At 44.8% G+C, this 23,606-nt stretch overlaps 1 protein-coding gene across 3 annotated transcripts in view; it reads right to left on the reverse strand.

The window, feature by feature from the left end:
* Positions 1–23,606, reverse strand: part of scn5lab (sodium channel, voltage gated, type V-like, alpha b) — a 212,639-nt gene that overhangs the window by 150,038 nt on the left and 38,995 nt on the right. For all 3 annotated transcript variants that reach the window (XM_042308644.1, XM_042308645.1, XM_042308643.1), the window contains exon 4: positions 15,689–15,778. In XM_042308644.1, coding sequence (XP_042164578.1) covers positions 15,689–15,778 — 90 coding nt within the window. The remainder of the gene's footprint in view (positions 1–15,688; positions 15,779–23,606) is intronic.

Below are 23,606 nucleotides of genomic sequence, written 5' to 3' on the forward strand. Positions count from 1 at the left end.
CAGATACATGTAGCAGCTTCAGGTTAGAGACAGAGACATGAAGCAGCTTTAGGGAGAAACAGAGACATGTAGCAGCTTTAGGGAGAAACATGTAGCAGCTTTAGGTTAGAGACAGAGACATGTAGCAGCTTTAGGGAGAGACAGAGACATGTAGCAGCTTTAGGGAGAGACAGAGACATGTAGCAGCTTTAGGGAGAGACAGAGACATGTAGCAGCTTTAGGGAGAGACAGAGACATGTAGCAGCTTTAGGGAGAGACAGAGACATGTAGCAGCTTTAGTTTAGAGACAGAGACATGTAGCAGCTTTAGGTTTAGAGACAGAGACATGAAGCAGCTTTAGGGAGAGACAGAGACATGTAGCAGCTTTAGGGAGAGACAGAGACATGTAACAGCTTTAGGGGGAGAGACAGAGACATGTAGCAGCTTTAGATTAGAGACAGAGACATGTAGCAGCTTTAGGTTAGAGACAGAGACATGAAGCAGCTTTAGGGAGAGACAGAGACATGTAGCAACTTTAGGTTAAGAGAAAGGACATGTAGCAGCTTTGGGGAGAGAGAAAGACATGTAGCAGCTTTAGGGAGAGACAGAGACATGTAGCAGCTTTAGGGAGAGACAGAGACATGTAGCAGCTTTAGGGAGAGACAGAGACATGTAGCAGCTTTAGGGAGAGACAGAGACATGTAGCAGCTTTAGGGAGAGACACATGTAGCAGCTTTAGGTTAGAGACAGAGACATGAAGCAGCTTTAGGGAGAGACAGAGACATGTAGCGGCTTTAGGGAGAGACAAAGACATGTAACAGCTTTAGGGGGAGAGAGAGACATGTAGCAGCTTTAGATTAGAGACAGAGACATGTAGCAGCTTTAGGGAGAGAGAGACATGTAGCAGCTTTAGGGAGAGAGAGACATGTAGCAGCTTTAGGTTAGAGACAGAGACATGTAGCAGCTTTCAGGTTAGAGACAGAGACATGTAGCAGCTTCAGGTTAGAGACAGAGACACGAAACAGCTTTAGGGAGAGACAGAGACATGTAGCAGCTTTAGGTTAGAGACAGAGACATGTAGCAGCTTTAGGGAGAGACAGAGACTTGAAGCAGCTTTAGGGAGAGACAGAGACATGTAGCAGCTTTAGATTAGAGACAGAGACATGTAGCAGCTTTAGGGAGAGAGAGAGACATGTAGCAGCTTTAGGGAGAGAGAGACATGTAGCAGCTTTAGGGAGTGACAGAGACATGTAGCAGCTTTAGGGGGGGAGAGAGACATGTAGAAGCTTTAGATTAGAGACAGAGACATGTAGCAGCTTTAGGGAGAGACATAGACATGTAGCAGCTTCAGGTTAGAGACAGAGACATGTAGCAGCTTCAGGTTAGAGACAGATACATGTAGCAGCTTCAGGTTAGAGACAGAGACATGAAGCAGCTTTAGGGAGAGACAGAGACATGTAGCAGCTTTAGGTTAGAGACAGAGACATGTAGCAGCTTTAGGGAGAGACAGAGACATGTAGCAGCTTTAGGGAGAGAGAGAGACATGTAGCAGCTTTAGGGAGACACAGAGACATGTAGCAGCTTTAGGTTAGATACAGAGACATGTAGCAGCTTTAGGTTAGAGACAGAGACATGTAGCAGCTTCAGGTTAGATACATAGAAATATAGCAGCTTTAGGGAGAGACAGAGACATGTAGCGGCTTTAGGAAGAGACAGAGACATGTAGCAGCTTTAGGGAGAGACAGAGACATGTAGCAGCTTTAGGTTAGAGACAGAGACATGAAGCAGCTTTAGGGAGAGACAGAGACATGTAGCGGCTTTAGGGAGAGACAAAGACATGTAACAGCTTTAGGGGGAGAGAGAGACATGTAGCAGCTTTAGGGGGAGACAGAGACATGTAGCAGCTTTAGGTTAGAGACAGAGACATGTAGCAGCTTTAGGGAGAGAGAGAGACATGTAGCAGCTTTAGGGAGAGAGAGACATGTAGCAGCTTTAGGGAGTGACAGAGACATGTAGCAGCTTTAGGTTAGAGACAGAGACATGTAGCGGCTTTAGGGAGAGACAAAGACATGTAACAGCTTTAGGGAGAGACAGAGACATGTAGCAGCTTTAGATTGGAGACAGAGACATGTAGCAGCTTTAGGGAGAGAGAGACATGTAGCAGCTTTAGGGAGTGACAGAGACATGTAGCAGCTTTAGGGGGGAGAGAGACATGTAGCAGCTTTCAGGTTAGAGACAGAGACATGAAGCAGCTTTAGGGAGAGACAGAGACATGTAGCAACTTTAGATTAGAGACATAGACATGAAGCAGCTTTAGGGAGAGACAGAGACATGTAGCAGCTTTAGATTAGAGACAGAGACATGTAGCAGCTTTAGGTTAGAGACAGAGACATGTAGCAGCTTTAGGTTAGAGACAGAGACATGTAGCGGCTTTAGGGAGAGACAGAGGCATGTAACAGCTGTAGGTTAGAGACAGAGACATGAAGCAGCTTTAGGAACAGACAGAGACATGTAGCAGCTTTAGGGGAGAGATAGACATGTAGCAGCTTTAGGGAGAAACAGAGACAAGTAGCAGCTTTAGGGAGAGACAGAGACATGTAGCAGCTTTAGGGAGAGACAGAGACATGTAACAGCTTTAGGGAGAGACAGAGACATGTAGCAGCTTTAGGTTAGAGACAGAGACATGAAGCAGCTTTAGGGAGAGACAGAGACATGTAGCGGCTTTAGGGAGAGACAAAGACATGTAACAGCTTTAGGGGGAGAGAGAGACATGTAGCAGCTTTAGGGGGAGACAGAGACATGTAGCAGCTTTAGGTTAGAGACAGAGACTTGAAGCAGCTTTAGGGAGAGACAGAGACATGTAGCAGCTTTAGATTAGAGACAGAGACATGTAGCAGCTTTAGGGAGAGAGAGAGACATGTAGCAGCTTTAGGGAGAGAGAGACATGTAGCAGCTTTAGGGAGTGACAGAGACATGTAGCAGCTTTAGGTTAGAGACAGAGACATGAAGCAGCTTTAGGGAGAGACAGAGACATGTAGCGGCTTTAGGGAGAGACAAAGACATGTAACAGCTTTAGGGGGAGAGAGAGACATGTAGCAGCTTTAGGGGGAGACAGAGACATGTAGCAGCTTTAGGTTAGAGACAGAGACTTGAAGCAGCTTTAGGGAGAGACAGAGACATGTAGCAGCTTTAGGGAGAGAGAGAGACATGTAGCAGCTTTAGGGAGAGAGAGACATGTAGCAGCTTAGGGAGTGACAGAGACATGTAGCAGCTTTAGGGGGGGAGAGAGACATGTAGAAGCTTTAGATTAGAGACAGAGACATGTAGCAGCTTCAGGTTAGAGACAGATACATGTAGCAGCTTCAGGTTAGAGACAGAGACATGAAGCAGCTTTAGGTTAGAGACAGAGACATGTAGCAGCTTTAGGGAGAGACAGAGACATGTAGCAGCTTTAGGGAGAGAGAGAGACATGTAGCAGCTTTAGGGAGAGAGAGAGACATGTAGCAGCTTTAGGGAGAGAGAGAGACATGTAGCAGCTTTAGGGAGAGAGAGAGACATGTAGCAGCTTTAGGGAGAGACAGAGACATGTAGCAGCTTTAGGGAGACACAGAGACATGTAGCAGCTTTAGGTAGATACAGAGACATGTAGCAGCTTTAGGTTAGAGACAGAGACATGTAGCAGCTTCAGGTTAGATACAGAGAAATATAGCAGCTTTAGGGAGAGACAGCGACATGTAGCAGCTTTAGGGAGAGACACATGTAGCAGTTTTAGATTAGAGACAGAGACATGTAGCAGCTTTAGGTTAGAGACAGAGACATGTAGCAGCTTTAGGGAGAGACAGAGACATGTAGCAGCTTTAGGGAGAGACAGAGACATGTAGCAGCTTTAGGGAGAGAGAGAGACATGTAGCAGCTTTAGGGAGAGAGAGAGACATGTAGCAGCTTTAGGGAGAGAGAGAGACATGTAGCAGCTTTAGGGAGACACAGAGACATGTAGCAGCTTTAGGTTAGATACAGAGACATGTAGCAGCTTTAGGTTAGAGACAGAGACATGTAGCAGCTTCAGGTTAGATACAGAGAAATATAGCAGCTTTAGGGAGAGACAGAGACATGTAGCAGCTTTAGGGAGAGACACATGTAGCAGCTTTAGGTTAGAGACAGAGACATGAAGCAGCTTTAGGGAGAGACAGAGACATGTAGCGGCTTTAGGGAGAGACAGAGGCATGTAACAGCTGTAGGTTAGAGACAGAGACATGTAGCAGCTTTAGGGAGAGACAGAGACATGTAGCAGCTTTAGGGAGAGACAGAGACATGTAGCAGCTTTAGGGAGTGACAGAGACATGTAGCAGCTTTAGGGGGGGGGAGAGACATGTAGAAGCTTTAGATTAGAGACAGAGACATGTAGCAGCTTTAGGGAGAGACAGAGACATGTAGCAGCTTCAGGTTAGAGACAGAGACATGAAGCAGCTTTAGGGAGAGACAGAGACATGTAGCATCTTTAGATTAGAGACAGAGACATGTAGCAGCTTTAGGGAGAGAGAGAGACATGTAGCAGCTTTAGGGAGAGAGAGAGACATGTAGCAGCTTTAGGGAGAGAGAGAGACATGTAGCAGCTTTAGGGAGAGACAGAGACATGTAGCAGCTTTAGGGAGAGACAGAGACATGTAGCAGCTTTAGGTTAGAGACAGAGACATGTAGCAGCTTTAGGTTAGAGACAGAGACATGTAGCAGCTTTCCAGGTTAGAGACAGAGACATATAGCAGCTTTAGGGAGAGACAGAGACATGTAGCAGCTTTAGGTTAGAGACAGAGACATGAAGCAGCTTTAGGGAGAGACAGAGACATGTAGCAGCTTTAGGGAGAGACAGAGACATGTAACAGCTTTAGGTTAGAGACAGAGACATGAAGCAGCTTTAGGGAGAGACAGAGACATGTAGCAGCTTTAGGGAGAGACAAAGACATGTAACAGCTTTAGGGGGAGAGAGAGACATGTAGCAGCTTTAGGGGAGACAGAGACATGTAGCAGCTTTAGGTTAGAGACAGAGACATGTAACAGCTTTAGGGGGAGAGAGAGACATGTAGCAGCTTTAGGTTAGAGACAGAGACATGTAGCAGCTTTAGGGAGAGAGAGACATGTAGCAGCTTTAGGGAGAGAGAGACATGTAGCAGCTTTAGGGAGAGACAGAGACATGTAGCAGCTTTAGGGGGGGAGAGAGACATGTAGCAGCTTCAGGTTAGAGACAGAGACATGAAGCAGCTTTAGGGAGAGACAGAGACATGTAGCAGCTTTAGATTAGAGACAGAGACATGAAGCAGCTTTAGGGAGAGACAGAGACATGTAGCAGCTTTAGGTTAGAGACAGAGACATGTAGCAGCTTTAGGTTAGAGACAGAGACATGTAGCAGCTTTAGGGAGAGAGAGAGACATGTAGCAGCTTTAGGGAGAGAGAGAGACATGTAGCAGCTTTAGGGAGAGAGAGAGACATGTAGCAGCTTTAGGGAGAGAGAGAGACATGTAGCAGCTTTAGGGAGAGAGAGAGACATGTAGCAGCTTTAGGGAGAGACACATGTAGCAGCTTTAGGTTAGAGACAGAGACATGAAGCAGCTTTAGGGAGAGACAGAGACATGTAGCGGCTTTAGGGAGAGACAGAGACATGTAACAGCTTTAGGTTAGAGACAGAGACATGTAACAGCTTTAGGTTAGAGACAGAGACACGAAGCAGCTTTAGGGAGAGACAGAGCCATGTAGCGGCTTTAGGGAGAGAGATAGACATGTAGCAGCTTTAGGGAGAAACCGAGACATGTAGCAGCTTTAGGGAGAGACATAGACATGTAGCAGCTTTAGGGGGAGAGAGAGACATGTAGCAGCTTTAGATTAGAGACATGTAGCAGCTTTAGGGAGAGACATAGACATGTAGCAGCTTTAGGGAGAAACAGAGACATGTAGCAGCTTTAGGGAGAGACAGAGACATGTAGCAGCTTTAGGGAGAAACAGAGACATGTAGCAGCTTTAGGGAGAGACAGAGACATGTAGCAGCTTTAGGGGAGAGACAGAGACATGTAGCAGCTTTAGGGAGAGACAGAGACAAGTAACAGCTTTAGGGGAGACAGAGACATGTAGCAGCTTTAGATTAGAGACAGAGACATGTAGCAGCTTTAGGTTAGAGACAGAGACATGAAGCAGCTTTAGGGAGAGACAGAGACATGTAGCAGCTTTAGGGAGAGACAGAGACATGTAGCAGCTTTAGGTTAGAGACAGAGACATGTAGCAGCTTCAGGTTAGATACAGAGAAATATAGCAGCTTTAGGGAGAGACAGAGACATGTAGCAGCTTTAGGGAGAGACACATGTAGCAGCTTTAGGGAGAGACACATGTAGCAGCTTTAGGTTAGAGACAGAGACATGAAGCAGCTTTAGGGAGAGACAGAGACATGTAGCGGCATTAGGGAGAGACAGAGACATGTAACAGCTTTAGGTTAGAGACAGAGACAGAGACATGTAGCAGCTTTAGGGGGAGAGAGAGACATGTAGCAGCTTTAGGGAGAGAGAGAGACATGTAGCAGCTTTAGGGAGAGAGAGAGACATGTAGCAGCTTTAGGGAGAGAGAGAGACATGTAGCAGCTTTAGGTTGGAGACAGAGACATGAAGCAGCTTTAGGGAGAGACAGAGACATGTAGCAGCTTTAGGGAGAGACAAAGACATGTAACAGCTTTAGGGGAGACAGAGACATGTAGCAGCTTTAGGGAGAGACAGAGACATGTAGCAGCTTCAGGTTAGAGACAGATACATGTAGCAGCTTCAGGTTAGAGACAGAGACATGAAGCAGCTTTAGGGAGAGACAGAGACATGTAGCATCTTTAGATTAGAGACAGAGACATGTAGCAGCTTTAGGGAGAGAGAGAGACATGTAGCAGCTTTAGGGAGAGAGAGACATGTAGCAGCTTTAGGGAGACACAGAGACATGTAGCAGCTTTAGGGAGAGAGAGAGACATGTAGCAGCTTTAGGTTAGAGACAGAGACATGAAGCAGCTTTAGGGAGAGACAGAGACATGTAGCAGCTTTAGGTTAGAGACAGAGACATGTAGCAGCTTTAGGGGGAGAGAGAGACATGTAGCAGCTTTAGATTAGAGACAGAGACATGTAGCAGCTTTAGGGAGAAACAGAGACATGTAGCAGCTTTAGGTGAGAGACAGAGACATGTAGCAGCTTTAGGGAGAGACAGAGACATGTAGCAGCTTTAGGGAGAGACAGAGACATGTAGCAGCTTTAGGGAGAGAGAGAGACATGTAGCAGCTTTAGGGAGAGACAGAGACATGTAGCAGCTTTAGGGAGAGACAGACATGTAGCAGCTTTAGGTTAGAGACAGAGACATGAAGCAGCTTTAGGGAGAGACAGAGACATGTAGCAGCTTTAGGGAGAGACAGAGACATGTAGCAGCTTTAGGAGAGACAGAGACATGTAACAGCTTTAGGTTAGAGACAGAGACACAGAGGAGAGACAGACACGAAGCAGCTTTAGGGAGAGACAGAGCCATGTAGCGGCTTTAGGGAGAGACAGAGGCATGTAACAGCTGTAGGTTAGAGACAGAGACATGAAGCAGCTTTAGGGACAGACAGAGACATGTAGCAGCTTTAGGGGGAGACAGAGACATGTAGCAGCTTTAGGGAGAGACAGAGACATGTAGCAGCTTTAGGGAGAGACATAGACATGTAGCAGCTTTAGGGAGAGACAGAGACATGTAGCAGCTTTAGGGAGAGACAGAGACATGTAGCAGCTTTAGGGAGAAACAGAGACATGTAGCAGCTTTAGGGAGAGACAGAGACATGTAGCAGCTTTAGGGAGAGACAGAGACATGTAGCAGCTTTAGGGAGAGACAGAGACATGTAACAGCTTTAGGGGGAGAGAGAGACATGTAGCAGCTTTAGATTAGAGACAGAGACATGTAGCAGCTTTAGGTTAGAGACAGAGACATGTAGCAGCTTTAGGGAGAGACAGAGACATGTAGCAGCTTTAGGTTAGAGACAGAGACATGTAGCAGCTTTAGGTTAGAGACAGAGACATGTAGCAGCTTCAGGTTAGATACAGAGAAATATAGCAGCTTTAGGGAGAGACAGAGACATGTAGCAGCTTTAGGGAGAGACACATGTAGCAGCTTTAGGGAGAGACACATGTAGCAGCTTTAGGTTAGAGACAGAGACATGAAGCAGCTTTAGGGAGAGACAGAGACATGTAGCAGCTTTAGATTAGAGACAGAGACATGTAGCAGCTTTAGGTTAGAGACAGAGACATGTAGCAGCTTTAGGGGGAGAGAGAGACATGTAGCAGCTTTAGATTAGAGACAGAGACATGTAGCAGCTTTAGGGAGAAACAGAGACATGTAGCAGCTTTAGGTTAGAGAGAGAGACATGTAGCAGCTTTAGGGAGTGACAGAGACATGTAGCAGCTTTAGGGGAGAGAGAGACATGTAGAAGCTTTAGATTAGAGACAGAGACATGTAGCAGCTTCAGGTTAGAGACAGAGACATGTAGCAGCTTCAGGTTAGAGACAGAGACATGAAGCAGCTTTAGGTTAGAGACAGAGACATGTAGCAGCTTTAGGGAGAGACAGAGACATGTAGCAGCTTTAGGGAGAGAGAGAGACATGTAGCAGCTTTAGGAGAGAGAGAGACATGTAGCAGCTTTAGGGAGAGAGAGAGACATGTAGCAGCTTTAGGGAGAGAGAGAGACATGTAGCAGCTTTAGGGAGAGAGAGAGACATGTAGCAGCTTTAGGGAGACACAGAGACATGTAGCAGCTTTAGGTTAGATACAGAGACATGTAGCAGCTTTAGGTTAGAGACAGAGACATGTAGCAGCTTCAGGTTAGATACAGAGAAATATAGCAGCTTTAGGGAGAGACAGAGACATGTAGCAGCTTTAGGGAGAGACACATGTAGCAGTTTTAGATTAGATACAGAGACATGTAGCAGCTTTAGGTTAGAGACAGAGACATGTAGCAGCTTTAGGGAGAGACAGAGACATGTAGCAGCTTTAGGGAGAGAGAGAGACATGTAGCAGCTTTAGGGAGAGAGAGAGACATGTAGCAGCTTTAGGGAGAGAGAGAGACATGTAGCAGCTTTAGGGAGAGAGAGAGACATGTAGCAGCTTTAGGGAGACAGAGACATGTAGCAGCTTTAGGTTAGATACAGAGACATGTAGCAGCTTTAGGTTAGAGACAGAGACATGTAGCAGCTTCAGGTTAGATACAGAGAAATATAGCAGCTTTAGGGAGAGACAGAGACATGTAGCAGCTTTAGGGAGAGACACATGTAGCAGTTAGGTTAGAGACAGAGACATGAAGCAGCTTTAGGGAGAGACAGAGACATGTAGCGGCTTTAGGGAGAGACAGAGACATGTAACAGCTTTAGGTTAGAGACAGAGACATGTAACAGCTTTAGGGAGAGAGAGAGACATGTAGCAGCTTTAGGGAGAGACAGAGACATGTAGCAGCTTTAGGGAGTGACAGAGCCATGTAGCAGCTTTAGGGGGGGAGAGAGACATGTAGAAGCTTTAGATTAGAGACAGAGACATGTAGCAGCTTTAGGGAGAGACAGAGACATGTAGCAGCTTTAGGGAGAGAGAGAGACATGAAGCAGCTTTAGGGAGAGACAGAGACATGTAGCATCTTTAGATTAGAGACAGAGACATGTAGCAGCTTTAGGGAGAGACAGAGACATGTAGCAGCTTTAGGGAGAGAGAGAGACATGTAGCAGCTTTAGGGAGAGAAAGACATGTAGCAGCTTTAGGAGAGACAGAGACATGTAGCAGCTTTAGGGAGAGACAGAGACATGTAGCAGCTTTAGGTTAGAGACAGAGACATGTAGCAGCTTTAGGTTAGAGACAGAGACATGTAGCAGCTTTAGGTTAGAGACAGACATATAGCAGCTTTAGGGAGAGACAGAGACATGTAGCAGCTTTAGGTTAGAGACAGAGACATGAAGCAGCTTTAGGGAGAGACAGAGACATGTAGCAGCTTTAGGGAGAGACAGAGACATGTAGCAGCTTTAGGTTAGAGACAGTAGCAGCTTTAGGGGAGACAGAGACATGTAGCAGCTTTAGGGGAGAGAGAGACATGTAGCAGCTTTAGGGAGAGACAGAGACATGTAGCAGCTTTAGGGAGAGAGAGAGACATGTAGCAGCTTTAGGGAGAGAGAGAGACATGTAGCAGCTTTAGGGAGAGACAGAGACATGTAGCAGCTTTAGGTTAGAGACAGAGACATGAAGCAGCTTTAGGGAGAGACAGAGACATGTAGCGGCTTTAGGGAGAGACAAACATGTAACAGCTTTAGGGGAGAGAGAGACATGTAGCAGCTTTAGGGAGAGACAGAGACATGTAGCAGCTTTAGGTTAGAGACAGAGACATGTAGCAGCTTTAGGGAGAGACAGAGACATGTAGCAGCTTTAGATTAGAGACAGAGACATGTAGCAGCTTTAGGGAGAGACAGAGACATGTAGCAGCTTTAGGGAGAGAGAGAGACATGTAGCAGCTTTAGGGAGAGACAGAGACATGTAGCAGCTTTAGGGGGAGACAGAGACATGTAGCAGCTTTAGGTTAGAGACAGAGACATGAAGCAGCTTTAGGGAGAGACAGAGACATGTAGCAGCTTTAGATTAGAGACAGAGACATGTAGCAGCTTTAGGTTAGAGACAGAGACATGTAGCAGCTTTAGGTTAGAGACAGAGACATGTAGCAGCTTTAGGTTAGAGACAGAGACATGTAGCAGCTTTAGGGAGAGACAGAGACATGTAGAAGCTTTAGATTAGAGACAGAGACATGTAGCAGCTTTAGGGAGAGACAGAGACATGTAGCAGCTTTAGGGAGAGAGAGAGACATGTAGCAGCTTTAGGGAGAGAGAGAGACATGTAGCAGCTTTAGGGAGAGACACATGTAGCAGCTTTAGGTTAGAGACAGAGACATGAAGCAGCTTTAGGGAGAGACAGAGACATGTAGCGGCTTTAGGGAGAGACAGAGACATGTAACAGCTTTAGGTTAGAGACAGAGACATGTAACAGCTTTAGGTTAGAGACAGAGACACGAAGCAGCTTTAGGGAGAGACAGAGCCATGTAGCAGCTTTAGGGAGAGACAGAGGCATGTAACAGCTGTAGGTTAGAGACAGAGACATGAAGCAGCTTTAGGGACAGACAGAGACATGTAGCAGCTTTAGGGGGAGACAGAGACATGTAGCAGCTTTAGGATTAGAGACATGTAGCAGCTTTAGGGAGAGACAGAGACATGTAGCAGCTTTAGGGAGAGACAGAGACATGTAGCAGCTTTAGGGAGAGACAGAGACATGTAGCAGCTTTAGGGAGAGACAGAGACATGTAGCAGCTTTAGGGAGAGACAGAGACATGTAGCAGCTTTAGGGAGAGACAGAGACATGTAGCAGCTTTAGGGAGAGACAGAGACATGTAACAGCTTTAGGGGGAGAGAGAGACATGTAGCAGCTTTAGATTAGAGACAGAGACATGTAGCAGCTTTAGGTTAGAGACAGAGACATGAAGCAGCTTTAGGGAGAGACAGAGACATGTAGCAGCTTTAGGGAGAGACAGAGACATGTAGCAGCTTTAGGTTAGAGACAGAGACATGTAGCAGCTTCAGGTTAGATACAGAGAAATATAGCAGCTTTAGGGAGAGACAGAGACATGTAGCAGCTTTAGGGAGAGACACATGTAGCAGCTTTAGGGGACAGAGACATGTAGCAGCTTTAGGTTAGAGACAGAGACATGAAGCAGCTTTAGGGAGACAGAGACATGTAGCAGCTTTAGATTAGAGACAGAGACATGTAGCAGCTTTAGGTTAGAGACAGAGACATGTAGCAGCTTTAGGGGGAGAGAGAGACATGTAGCAGCTTTAGATTAGAGACAGAGACATGTAGCAGCTTTAGGGAGAAACAGAGACATGTAGCAGCTTTAGGTTAGAGACAGAGACATGTAGCAGCTTTAGGTTAGAGACAGAGACATGTAGCAGTTTTAGGGAGAGACAGAGACATGTAGCAGCTTTAGGGAGAGACAGAGACATGTAGCAGCTTTAGGTTAGAGACAGAGACATGTAGCAGCTTTAGGTTAGAGACAGAGACATGTAGCAGCTTTAGGGAGAGACAGAGACATGTAGCAGCTTTAGGGAGAGACAGAGACATGTAGCAGCTTTAGGGAGAGAGAGAGACATGCAGCAGCTTTAGGGAGAGAGAGAGACATGTAGCAGCTTTAGGGAGAGAGAGAGACATGTAGCAGCTTTAGGGAGAGACAGAGACATGTAGCAGCTTTAGGGAGTGACAGAGACATGTAGCAGCTTTAGGGGGGGAGAGAGACATGTAGAAGCTTTAGATTAGAGACAGAGACATGTAGCAGCTTTAGGTTAGAGACAGAGACATGAAGCAGCTTTAGGGAGAGACAGAGACATGTAGCATCTTTAGATTAGAGACAGAGACATGTAGCAGCTTTAGGGAGAGAGAGACATGTAGCAGCTTTAGGGAGAGACAGAGACATGTAGCAGCTTTAGGGAGAGACAGAGACATGTAGCAGCTTTAGGTTAGAGACAGAGACATGTAGCAGCTTTAGGTTAGAGACAGAGACATGTAGCAGCTTTCAGGTTAGACAGAGAAATATAGCAGCTTTAGGGAGAGACAGAGACATGTAGCAGCTTTAGGGAGAGACAGAGACATGTAGCAGCTTTAGGGACAGACACATGTAGCAGCTTTAGGTTAGAGACAGAGACATGAAGCAGCTTTAGGGAGAGACAGAGACATGTAGCGGCTTTAGGGAGAGACAGAGGCATGTAACAGCTGTAGGTTAGAGACAGAGACATGAAGCAGCTTTAGGGACAGACAGAGACATGTAGCAGCTTTAGGGGGAGAGATAGACATGTAGCAGCTTTAGATTAGAGACATGTAGCAGCTTTAGGGAGAGACATAGACATGTAGCAGCTTTAGGGAGAAACAGAGACATGTAGCAGCTTTAGGGAGAGACATAGACATGTAGCAGCTTTAGGGAGAAACAGAGACATGTAGCAGCTTTAGGGAGAGACAGAGACATGTAGCAGCTTTAGGGAGAGACAGAGACATGTAGCAGCTTTAGGGAGAGACAGAGACATGTAGCAGCTTTAGGGAGAGACAGAGACATGTAACAGCTTTAGGGGGAGACAGAGACATGTAGCAGCTTTAGGTTAGAGACAGAGACATGTAGCAGCTTTAGGTTAGAGACAGAGACATGTAGCAGCTTTAGGGGAGAAACAGAGACATGTAGCAGCTTTAGGGAGAGACAGAGACATGTAGCAGCTTTAGGGGAGAGACAGAGACATGTAGCAGCTTTAGGTTAGAGACAGAGACATATAGCAGCTTTAGGGAGAGACAGAGACATGTAGCAGCTTTAGGGAGAGAGAGAGACATGTAGCAGCTTTAGGGAGAGACACATGTAGCAGCTTTAGGGAGAGACACATGTAGCAGCTTTAGGTTAGAGACAGAGACATGAAGCAGCTTTAGGGAGAGACAGAGACATGTAGCAGCTTTAGATTAGAGACAGAGACATGTAGCAGCTTTAGATTAGAGACAGAGACATGTAGCAGCTTTAGGTGAGAGACAGAGACATGTAGCAGCTTTAGGGTTAGAGAGAGAGACATGTAGCAGCTTTAGATTAGAGACAGAGACATGTAGCAGCTTTAGGGAGAAACAGAGACATGTAGCAGCTTTAGGTTAGAGACAGAGACATGTAGCAGCTTTAGGTTAGAGACAGAGACATGTAGCAGTTTTAGGGAGAGACAGAGACATGTAGCAGCTTTAGGGAGAGACAGAGACATGTAGCAGCTTTAGGTTAGAGACAGAGACATGTAGCAGCTTTAGGTTAGAGACAGAGACATGTAGCAGCTTTAGGGAGAGACAGAGACATGTAGCAGCTTTAGGTTAGAGACAGAGACATGTAGCAGCTTCAGGTTAGATACAGAGAAATATAGCAGCTTTAGGGAGAGACAGCGACATGTAGCAGCTTTAGGGAGAGACACATGTAGCAGCTTTAGGTTAGAGACAGAGACATGAAGCAGCTTTAGGGAGAGACAGAGACATGTAGCGGCATTAGGGAGAGACAGAGACATGTAACAGCTTTAGGTTAGAGACAGAGACAGAGACATGTAGCAGCTTTAGGGGGAGAGAGAGACATGTAGCAGCTTTAGATGAGACAGAGACATGTAGCAGCTTTAGGGAGAGACAGAGACATGTAGCAGCTTTAGGGAGAGACATAGACATGTAGCAGATTTAGGTTAGAGACAGAAACATGTAGCAGCTTTAGGTTAGAGACAGAGACATGTAGCAGCTTCAGGTTAGAGACAGATACATGTAGCAGCTTCAGGTTAGAGACAGAGACATGTAGCAGCTTTAGGGAGAGAGAGAGATATGTAGAAGATTTAGGTTAGAGAGAGACATGTAGCAGCTTTAGGGAGAGACAGAGACATGTAGCAGCTTTAGGAAGAGACTGAGTCACAGGACAGTAAGAATGAGAAGCAGAAGGGAATGACACAGACAGCAAGCTCTTTGACAGCAGTGCTCCTTGATGAGTTAAGCAGGTCATCAAGACAAGAATGGGCATTAAAATCCAGTGTGTCACTTCATTGTAACATAAAATAAATTAAGAGAGAGAGAGAGAGAGACTCTTCAGAGGCAACAGAGATTGGGATGGAGGATGCATCATTCGGAGGAAGTGCACAGCCATATTCCTTTTAGTCTTTGTCATTGTTACTGACTGTAAGGTTAAGAAGGTAGACTGTGACTGACTGGGAGTTATTGCATGCTACAGATCGTGCCGATTGGTAGTGCGTTGTTGACTGTGCAGATTCCATTGTCTGAAAGACTGTCTTCATTAAAGGTCAACTTGGAGGGCTTACACTCTTAGAAACAATGGTTCCAAAAGGGTTCTTCAGCTGTCTCCATAGGACATGTAGAACCACTTTGGGTTCCATGTAGAACCCTCTGTCAAAATGGTTCTACATGGAACCAAAAGGGTTCTACCTAGAGCCAAAAAGGGTTATTCAAAGGGTTCTCCTTTGAGGACAGCTGTAGAACCCTTTGAGGTTCTAGATTTTTTTCTAAGAGTGTACTCTGGTTTTGGACTCAGACTGTTTCAAAGAAAGGGCAGTTGCTTATCACAACATGTTAGACTAGACTACGTTGTTTACATGTCTGTGGGTCAAATCCCCTCTATCCATACAACACATGCCGCTGCCTAACAGCAAATCCATTATGTGAAATGAACTGAGAGAGAGAGAGAGAGAGAGAGAGAGAGAGAGAGAACAAAGATTCAACTGAATGATAATTCCCATTCCATCATTGATTTTGCTTTCAATTGTTTGTTTATCAAAGTTTTTGGTTGGAATATGAATCCCTTTAATGAAAGAATGTATAAACGGTATGTGACACCCATACCATGGTTGTTCATTCCGATGTAGCATAGCAAGAGTGCAATTAGCAAATTAGCCGGGTACACTAAAATCGTGAACTTACTTGCTAATTGTGGTTGGCAAGGCAACAAACACCTGGCAAAGCGTTACATCAGGACACATAGGGCACAGAGGATCAATACAGTCAAAGAGGGTTGAGGGAACAGCAAGAAGAACACAGAGAGAATTCACAGAAGAAGCTAGCGTCAATGCTGAGAGACAGAGATGATGGGTGAACAAGGCATACTTACTCAACATACTTGGCCCAATACGCTGGTTCCGACATGGCCATGAAGCAACAGTTGGTCAAAATAGTGCACATTATGAACAGACTGAATAACGTGCCCGTGGTTAAGGAAAATGGTGGATTCAATAACAACATATACATAAATTGCAACAGTACTATTCTGAATATGCATTCGTAGTGATTATTTATGCCCAAGTATCCCATTTAGGTTTGGTTTGCCTGCTGTCATATCACTCTACTGAGTGAATAGAAGAAAGAAAAAAATAGTGTAATAGTACAACATTGTTGTTACATACTATTTCAGTGATCAAAAGCTACATTGACACAGAATTATACCGTATGTGAAGCCTAGGCTGAGAAACCATCTCTGCATGTACTGTAGGCGTGTAGTGTACATTTTAATAGTTTAAATATTTTCAATGTTTAGGAAACCAAATTACTCAATGATCTGAAATAATAAACATACTATAGAAATATCTGTCCCAAGTAAGAAGTATATCTCTTGTAAATACTCACAGGGGCAAAGAGCAAGCACAGAACAAATATTCTAACTATTTGCTGGGGGCGAAAGCTAATTAACGGCAAAAATTATACCTCAGCTGTTGGTTAGCCTTGGCCACCATGGTGCTAATAGCATTATCCTCCCACTCCCCCCTCCCTTCTCACTCCATAGGCAAGATTAAAACATCCGCCTTGCTGTGTGGAGAGTGGCAAGTAGAACCCAAACTGCCTATTAAAAAACGGATTAAATATGCAACTTCAACACAGCTAGTGAGGGGGAATTGAGTAGGTGACTTGAAAGTTGATTTCCTGTCCCCAATTTTCAATTTGGCCTATATTTTAGAAGATTGTGATCAGTTGATTTCTCTCTGTACTTCAATGTTGATCCGTTGATATCTGTCTATCAAACATCTCCCGATAGAATAAATTGTCCCTCATTTGCATTTGTAGTTGGAAATGCTCTGGGCTATTCGTACGGGAGAACGTTCTGCTTTCTTATTGTTGCTTGTATTTACATGTTGTTCGGAAAAACCCTTGTAATGAGTAACCTTGTGCTTAGGCTTTAGGTCAGAGGGCTACCAGCAGGCAACTAGAGTTTGAATCCCTGGTCAGTTACACAATCAAATGACTCCCCTACCAAAACTGAGGTGTCAAAATAATGGCTTCCGTGTCATAAATCCCTTTGCCTGAGCATTACTATGACGGCTCGTTCAAATTCCCACACTCACAGACAGCACTTTACTCAAATTAGTCACCATAACCATAAGCACCCTGGCTCTACAGAGTCTTCCAGAGCACCCACACTATTAATGAGAAAGTCAACTTCAGCATTATGTACAAATCAGACTGCTGCCAAAAGCTGCTAGAGCCTGGAATCACAGGGTTTGTTAATAAATTGCTAGAAAAATGTACACAGATGATTTTTTTTTATGAGCCTACTGTGAGTCGTTGAAGCATATCTCGGCGGAAGCTTTTGCATGAATTCTCATCCTTTTACAGAATGCTTACTTAGGTCTCTGACGGCTTAATCTACAGCATATATTATATATTCTCGCTTTGATGACTTCAATCACAGCTTTGTAGTGCTGTACCCTCTTTAAAGTAAGTGTGTTCTGGCTACAACCTCATTGATCCCTAGTTAATAATCAAACATGTACCCTGGCCCAAGGACCCCTGGGTAATCAGCAATCGTGAGGACACATGGCATCTGTGACGTTGCCTCAAAGGGAACGCTTTTCACCACTCTCAGCTCATACATGCACACATACAGGCATGACACTGGCATGAACAGAGAGATAGGCACACGCACAAAAGGACGAGCCGACGACGAATCATGTGCGTGTGTGTACGTGTGTTCTGTGTATGTGATTGATGTACGGTACATATTTAAGGATGTGATTGCTCATGCTGCCGTCTTGACAGCTATCAGGCAGAGCAGTCATACGGTCCTAAATCCTCAATCCCAGCCCTCTTATTTCATCGCAGAGCTATGACATCTCATCTTGGGAAGACTCTGGTTCTGTGTCAGAGCCGCCCCCGCCTGGCGCCATAGCGACAGGCCAAGGTGTCAGGTGGGTGGACTGGAGGCAGACCCTCGCTTGGGGCCCATAGGGTGTATGAAAAGGGGGTTAGCTCTGGCCCCTCCGTCCTACCCTATCCTACCCCCCCCGCGCCCAAAACACCTTTAGAGATGACCTATTCCACCCGCTTATCGGGCTGACAAGAGCAAAGTGTCCGGGTAGCCTAGTATTTCTCAACACTCGTAAACACCGCTCCAGATATTTATAGCAGGGCTCAGCGGAGGAAGAGGGGAATAGGGGAGTGTGGTGGAGGAGGGGGGGGCAGGTGGGGGAGCAGCCTTCCTACATTGTGTTGGTGGGGGAGCAGCCTTCCTACATTGTGTTGGGGGGCAAAACAGAACTAAAGCTCTGGTCCTAAATCAAAATAATTATGGCATAATATCATGTAGAAAACTCTAGTCACATTTTTTTCAGGCAGATTCAGTCACTTCCTGGCTACCAATGGATGATGGGTAACTGAGTGTCATAGCTACAGGAACCATCAACATTCCAATACCGTTCCCATTACTATGGATACCTTATACAATGGCCTAGGTCACTACAGTGAAATCCCATTCCTATAGGGGCTTCCCGAATCCTCTGAGAAAAGAATACAGTGGTGTTAGGTTAATATTTACAGCATCACTTCATCATTTCGGGCTCCCGCAGTGGTCTAAGGCACTACATCTCAATGCAAGAGGTGCCACTACATTCCCTGGTTGGAATCCAGGCTGTATCACATCCGGAGTGATGTGGGAGTCCCATAGGGTGGTGTCTGGGTTTGGCCGGGGTAGGCTGTCATAGTAAATAAGAATTTTGTTCTTAACTGACTTTTCTAATGAAATAAAGATTAAAAATAGAACAAAAAAACAATTGACTGAGTTTACAGTAACCATCCAGTCTATACATAACCTAACAGTAACCATCCAGTCTATACATAACCTAACAGTAACCATCCAGTCTATACATAGCCTAACAGTAACCATCCAGTCTATACATAGCCTAACAGTAACCATCCAGTCTATATATAGAGCCTAACAGTAACCCTCCAGTCTATACATAACCTAACAGTAACCATCCAGTCTATACATAGCCTAACAGTAACCATCCAGTCTATATATAGAGCCTAACAGTTACCATCCAGTCTATACATAACCTAACAGTAACCATCCAGTCTATACATAACCTAACAGTAACCATCCAGTCTATACATAGCCTAACAGTAACCATCCAGTCTATACATAACCTAACAGTAACCATCCAGTCTATACATAGCCTAACAGTAACCATCCAGTCTATATATAGAGCCTAACAGTAACCATCCAGTCTATATATAGAGCCTAACAGTAACCATCCAGTCTATACATAAGCCTAACAGTAACCATCCAGTCTATACATAGCCTAACAGTAACCATCCAGTCTATACATAGCCTAACAGTAACCATCCAGTCTATATATAGAGCCTAACAGTTACCATCCAGTCTATACATAACCTAACAGTAACCATCCAGTCTATACATAACCTAACAGTAACCATCCAGTCTATACATAACCTAACAGTAACCATCCAGTCTATACATAGCCTAACAGTAACCATCCATTCTATATATAGAGCCTAACAGTTACCATCCAGTCTATACATAACCTAACAGTAACCATCCAGTCTATATATAGAGCCTAACAGTTACCATCCAGTCTATACATAACCTAACAGTAACCATCCAGTCTATACATAAGCCTAACAGTAACCATCCAGTCAGTAACCATCCAGTCATAGAGCCTAACAGTAACCATCCAGTCTATATATAGAGCCTAACAGTAACCATCCAGTCTATACATAACCTAACAGTAACCATCCAGTCTATATATAGAGCCTAACAGTAACCATCCAGTCTATATATAGAGCCTAACAGAAACCATCCAGTCTATATATAGAGCCTAACAGTAACCATCCAGTCTATACATAGCCTAACAGTAACCATTCAGTCTATATATAGAGCCTAACAGTAACCATCCAGTCTATACATAACCTAACAGTAACCATCCAGTCTATACATAACCTAACAGTAACCATCCAGTCTATACATATCCTAACAGTAACCATCCAGTCTATATATAGAGCCTAACAGTAACCATCCAGTCTATACATAACCTAACAGTAACCATCCTGTCTATATAGAGCCTAACAGTAACCATCCAGTCTGTATATAGAGCCTAACAGTAACCATCCAGTCTATACATAACCTAACAGTAACCATCCAGTCTATATAGAGCCTAACAGTAACCATCCAGTCTATATAGAGCCTAACAGTAACCATCCAGTCTATATAGAGCCTAACAGTAACCATCCAGTCTATACATAGAGCCTAACAGTAACCATCCAGTCTATACATAACCTAACAGTAACCATCCAGTCTATAAATAGAGCCTAACAGTAACCATCCAGTCTAACAGTAACCATAGAGCCTAACATTAACCATCCAGTCTATATATAGAGCCTAACAGTAACCATCCAGTCTATACATAACCTAACAGTAACCATCCAGTCTATATATAGAGCCCAACAGTAACCATCCAGTCTATATATAGAGCCTAACAGTAACCATCCAGTCAAAACATAACCTAACAGTAACCATCCAGTCTATATATAGAGCCTAACAGTAACCATCCAGTTTATACATAACCTAACAGTAACCATCCTGTCTATATAGAGCCTAACAATAACCATCCAGTCTGTATATAGAGCCTAACAGTAACCATCCAGTCTATACATAACCTAACAGTAACCATCCAGTCTATATAGAGCCTAACAGTAACCATCCAGTCTATATAGAGCCTAACAGTAACCATCCAGTCTATACATAACCTAACAGTAACCATCCAGTCTATATATAGAGCCTAACAGTAACCATCCAGTCTATATATAGAGCCTAACAGTAACCATCCAGTCTATATATAGAGCCTAACAGTAACCATCCAGTCTATATATAGAGCCTAACAGTAACCATCCAGTCTATATATAGAGCCTAACAGTAACCATCCAGTCAATATATAGAGCCTAACAATAACCATCCTGTCTATATATAGAGCCTAACAGTAACCATCCAGTCTATATATAGAGCCTAACAGTAACCATCCAGTCTATACAGAGCCTAACAGTAACCATCCAGTCTATATATAGAGCCTAACAGTAACCATCCAGTCTATATATAGAGCCTAACAGTAACCATCCAGTCTATACATAGAGCCTAACAGTAACCATCCAGTCTATATATAGAGCCTAACAGTAACCATCCAGTCTATACATAACCTAACAGTAACCATCCAGTCTATACATAACCTAACAGTAACCATCCAGTCTATACATAACCTAACAGTAACCATCCAGTCTATACGTAACCTAACAGTAACCATCCAGTCTATACGTAACCTAACAGTAACCATCCAGTCTATATATAGAGCCTAACAGTAACCATCCAGTCTATATATAAATCAAATCAAATTTTATTTGTCACATACACATGGTTAGCAGATGTTAGTGCGAGTGTAGCGAAATGCTTGTGCTTCTAGTTCCGACAATGCAGTAATAACCAACAAGTAATCTAACTAACAATTCCAAAACTACTGTCTTATACACAGTGTAAGGGGATAAAGAATATGTACATAAGGATATATGAATGAGTGATGGTACAGAGCAGCATAGGCAAGATACATTAGATGGTATCGAGTACAGTATATACACATGAGATGAGTATGTAAACAAAGTGGCATAGTTAAAGTGGCTTGTGATACATGTATTACATAAGGATGCAGTCGATGATATAGAGTACAGTATATACATATGAGATGAATAATGTAGGGTAAGTAACAATATATAAGGTAGCATTGTTTAAAGTGGCTAGTGATATATTTACATCATTTCCCATCAATTCCCATTATTAAAGTGGCTGGAGTTGTCAGTGTCAGTGTCAGTGTCAGTGTGTGGTGGCTGTTTAACAGCAGCCTTGAGATCAAGCTGTTTTTAGTGGTGGCACCTGTACTGAGTTTGCGGGGTGAACCCCGGGTGGTGATGTCCTTGATGATCTTTATGGCCTTCCTGTAACAGACCTCAGTTTGCCCCCGGTGATGCGTTGTGCAGACCTCACTGGAGAGCCTTGCGGTTGTGGGCGGAGCAGTTGCCGTACCAGGCGGTGATACAGCCCGCCAGGATGCTCTCGATTGTGCATCTGTAGAAGTTTGTGAGTGCTTTTGGTGACAAGCCAAATTTCTTCAGCCTCCTGAGGTTGAAGAGGCGCTGCTGCGCCTTCTTCACAATGCTGTCTGTGTGAGTGGACCAATTCAGTTTGTCTGTGATGTGTATGCCGAGGAACTTAAAACTTGCTACCCTCTCCACTACTGTTCCATCGATGTGGATAGGGGGTGTTCCCTCTGCTGTTTCCTGAAGTCCACAATCATCTCCTTAGTTTTGTTGACGTTGAGTGTGAGGTTATTTTCCTGACACCACACTCCGAGGGCCCTCACCTCCTCCCTGTAGGCCGTCTCGTCGTTGTTGGTAATCAAGCCTACCACTGTTGTGTCGTCCGCAAACTTGATGATTGAGTTGGAGGCGTGCGTGGCCACGCAGTCGTGGGTGAACAGGGAGTACAGGAGAGGGCTCAGAACGCACCCTTGTGGGGCCCCAGTGTTGAGGATCAGCGGGGTGGAGATGTTGTTGCCTACCCTCACCACCTGGGGCGGCCCGTCAGGAAGTCCAGTACCCAGTTGCACAGGGCGGGGTCGAGACCCAGGGTCTCGAGCTTGATGACGAGCTTGGAGGGTACTATGGTGTTGAATGCCGAGCTGTAGTCGATGAACAGCATTCTCACATAGGTATTCCTCTTGTCCAATGGGTTAGGGCAGTGTGCAGTGTGGTTGAGATTGCATTTTCTGTGGACCTATTTGGGCGGTAAGCAAATTGGAGTGGGTCTAGGGTGTCAGGTAGAGTGGAGGTGATATGGGCCTTGACTAGTCTCTCAAAGCACTTCATGATGACGGAAGTGAGGGCTACGGGGCGGTAGTCGTTTAGCTCAGTTACCTTAGCTTTCTTGGGAACAGGAACAATGGTGGCCCTCTTGAAGCATGTGGGAACAGCAGACTGGTATAGGGATTGATTGAATATGTCCGTAAACACACCGGCCAGCTGGTCTGCGCATGCTCTGAGGGCGCGGCTGGGAATGCCGTCTGGGCCTGCAGCCTTGCGAGGGTTAACACGTTTAAATGTCTTATTCACCTCGGCTGCAGTGAAGGAGAGTCTGCATGTTTTCGTTGCAGGCCGTGTCAGTGGCACTGTATTGTCCTCAAAGCGGGCAAAAAAGTTATTTAGTCTGCCTGGGAGCAATACATCCTGGTCCGTGACTGGGCTGGATTTCTTCTTGTAGTCCGTGATTGACTGTAGTCCCTGTCACATGCCTCTTCTGAGCCGTTGAATTGAGATTCTATAGAGCCTAACAGTAACCATCCAGTCTATACATAACCTAACAGTAACCATCCAGTCTATACATAACCTAACAGTAACCATCCAGTCTATACATAACCTAACAGTAACCATCCACTGAGTCTATGAGTCAGTGACAGCTTGAGATTAAATCTGTTTTGGAGTACGACCTCTAAGATGAGTCTAATGCACATGAGGCAGAGGACAAGTCTAGTCCTGTGTTCCTCGCATTCATTGATTTAATAATGATAGTGAGAGACAGCAGGCAATACCAACGGCTCAATTCTGGTAGTGAGAGACAGCAGGCAATACCAACGGCTCAATTGTGATAGTGAGAGTGAGCAGGCAATACCAACGGCTCAATTATGATAGTGAGAGTGAGCAGGCAA

Source organism: Oncorhynchus tshawytscha, linkage group LG29, assembly GCF_018296145.1.
Source record: "Oncorhynchus tshawytscha isolate Ot180627B linkage group LG29, Otsh_v2.0, whole genome shotgun sequence".
Lineage (NCBI taxonomy): Eukaryota > Metazoa > Chordata > Actinopteri > Salmoniformes > Salmonidae > Oncorhynchus > Oncorhynchus tshawytscha.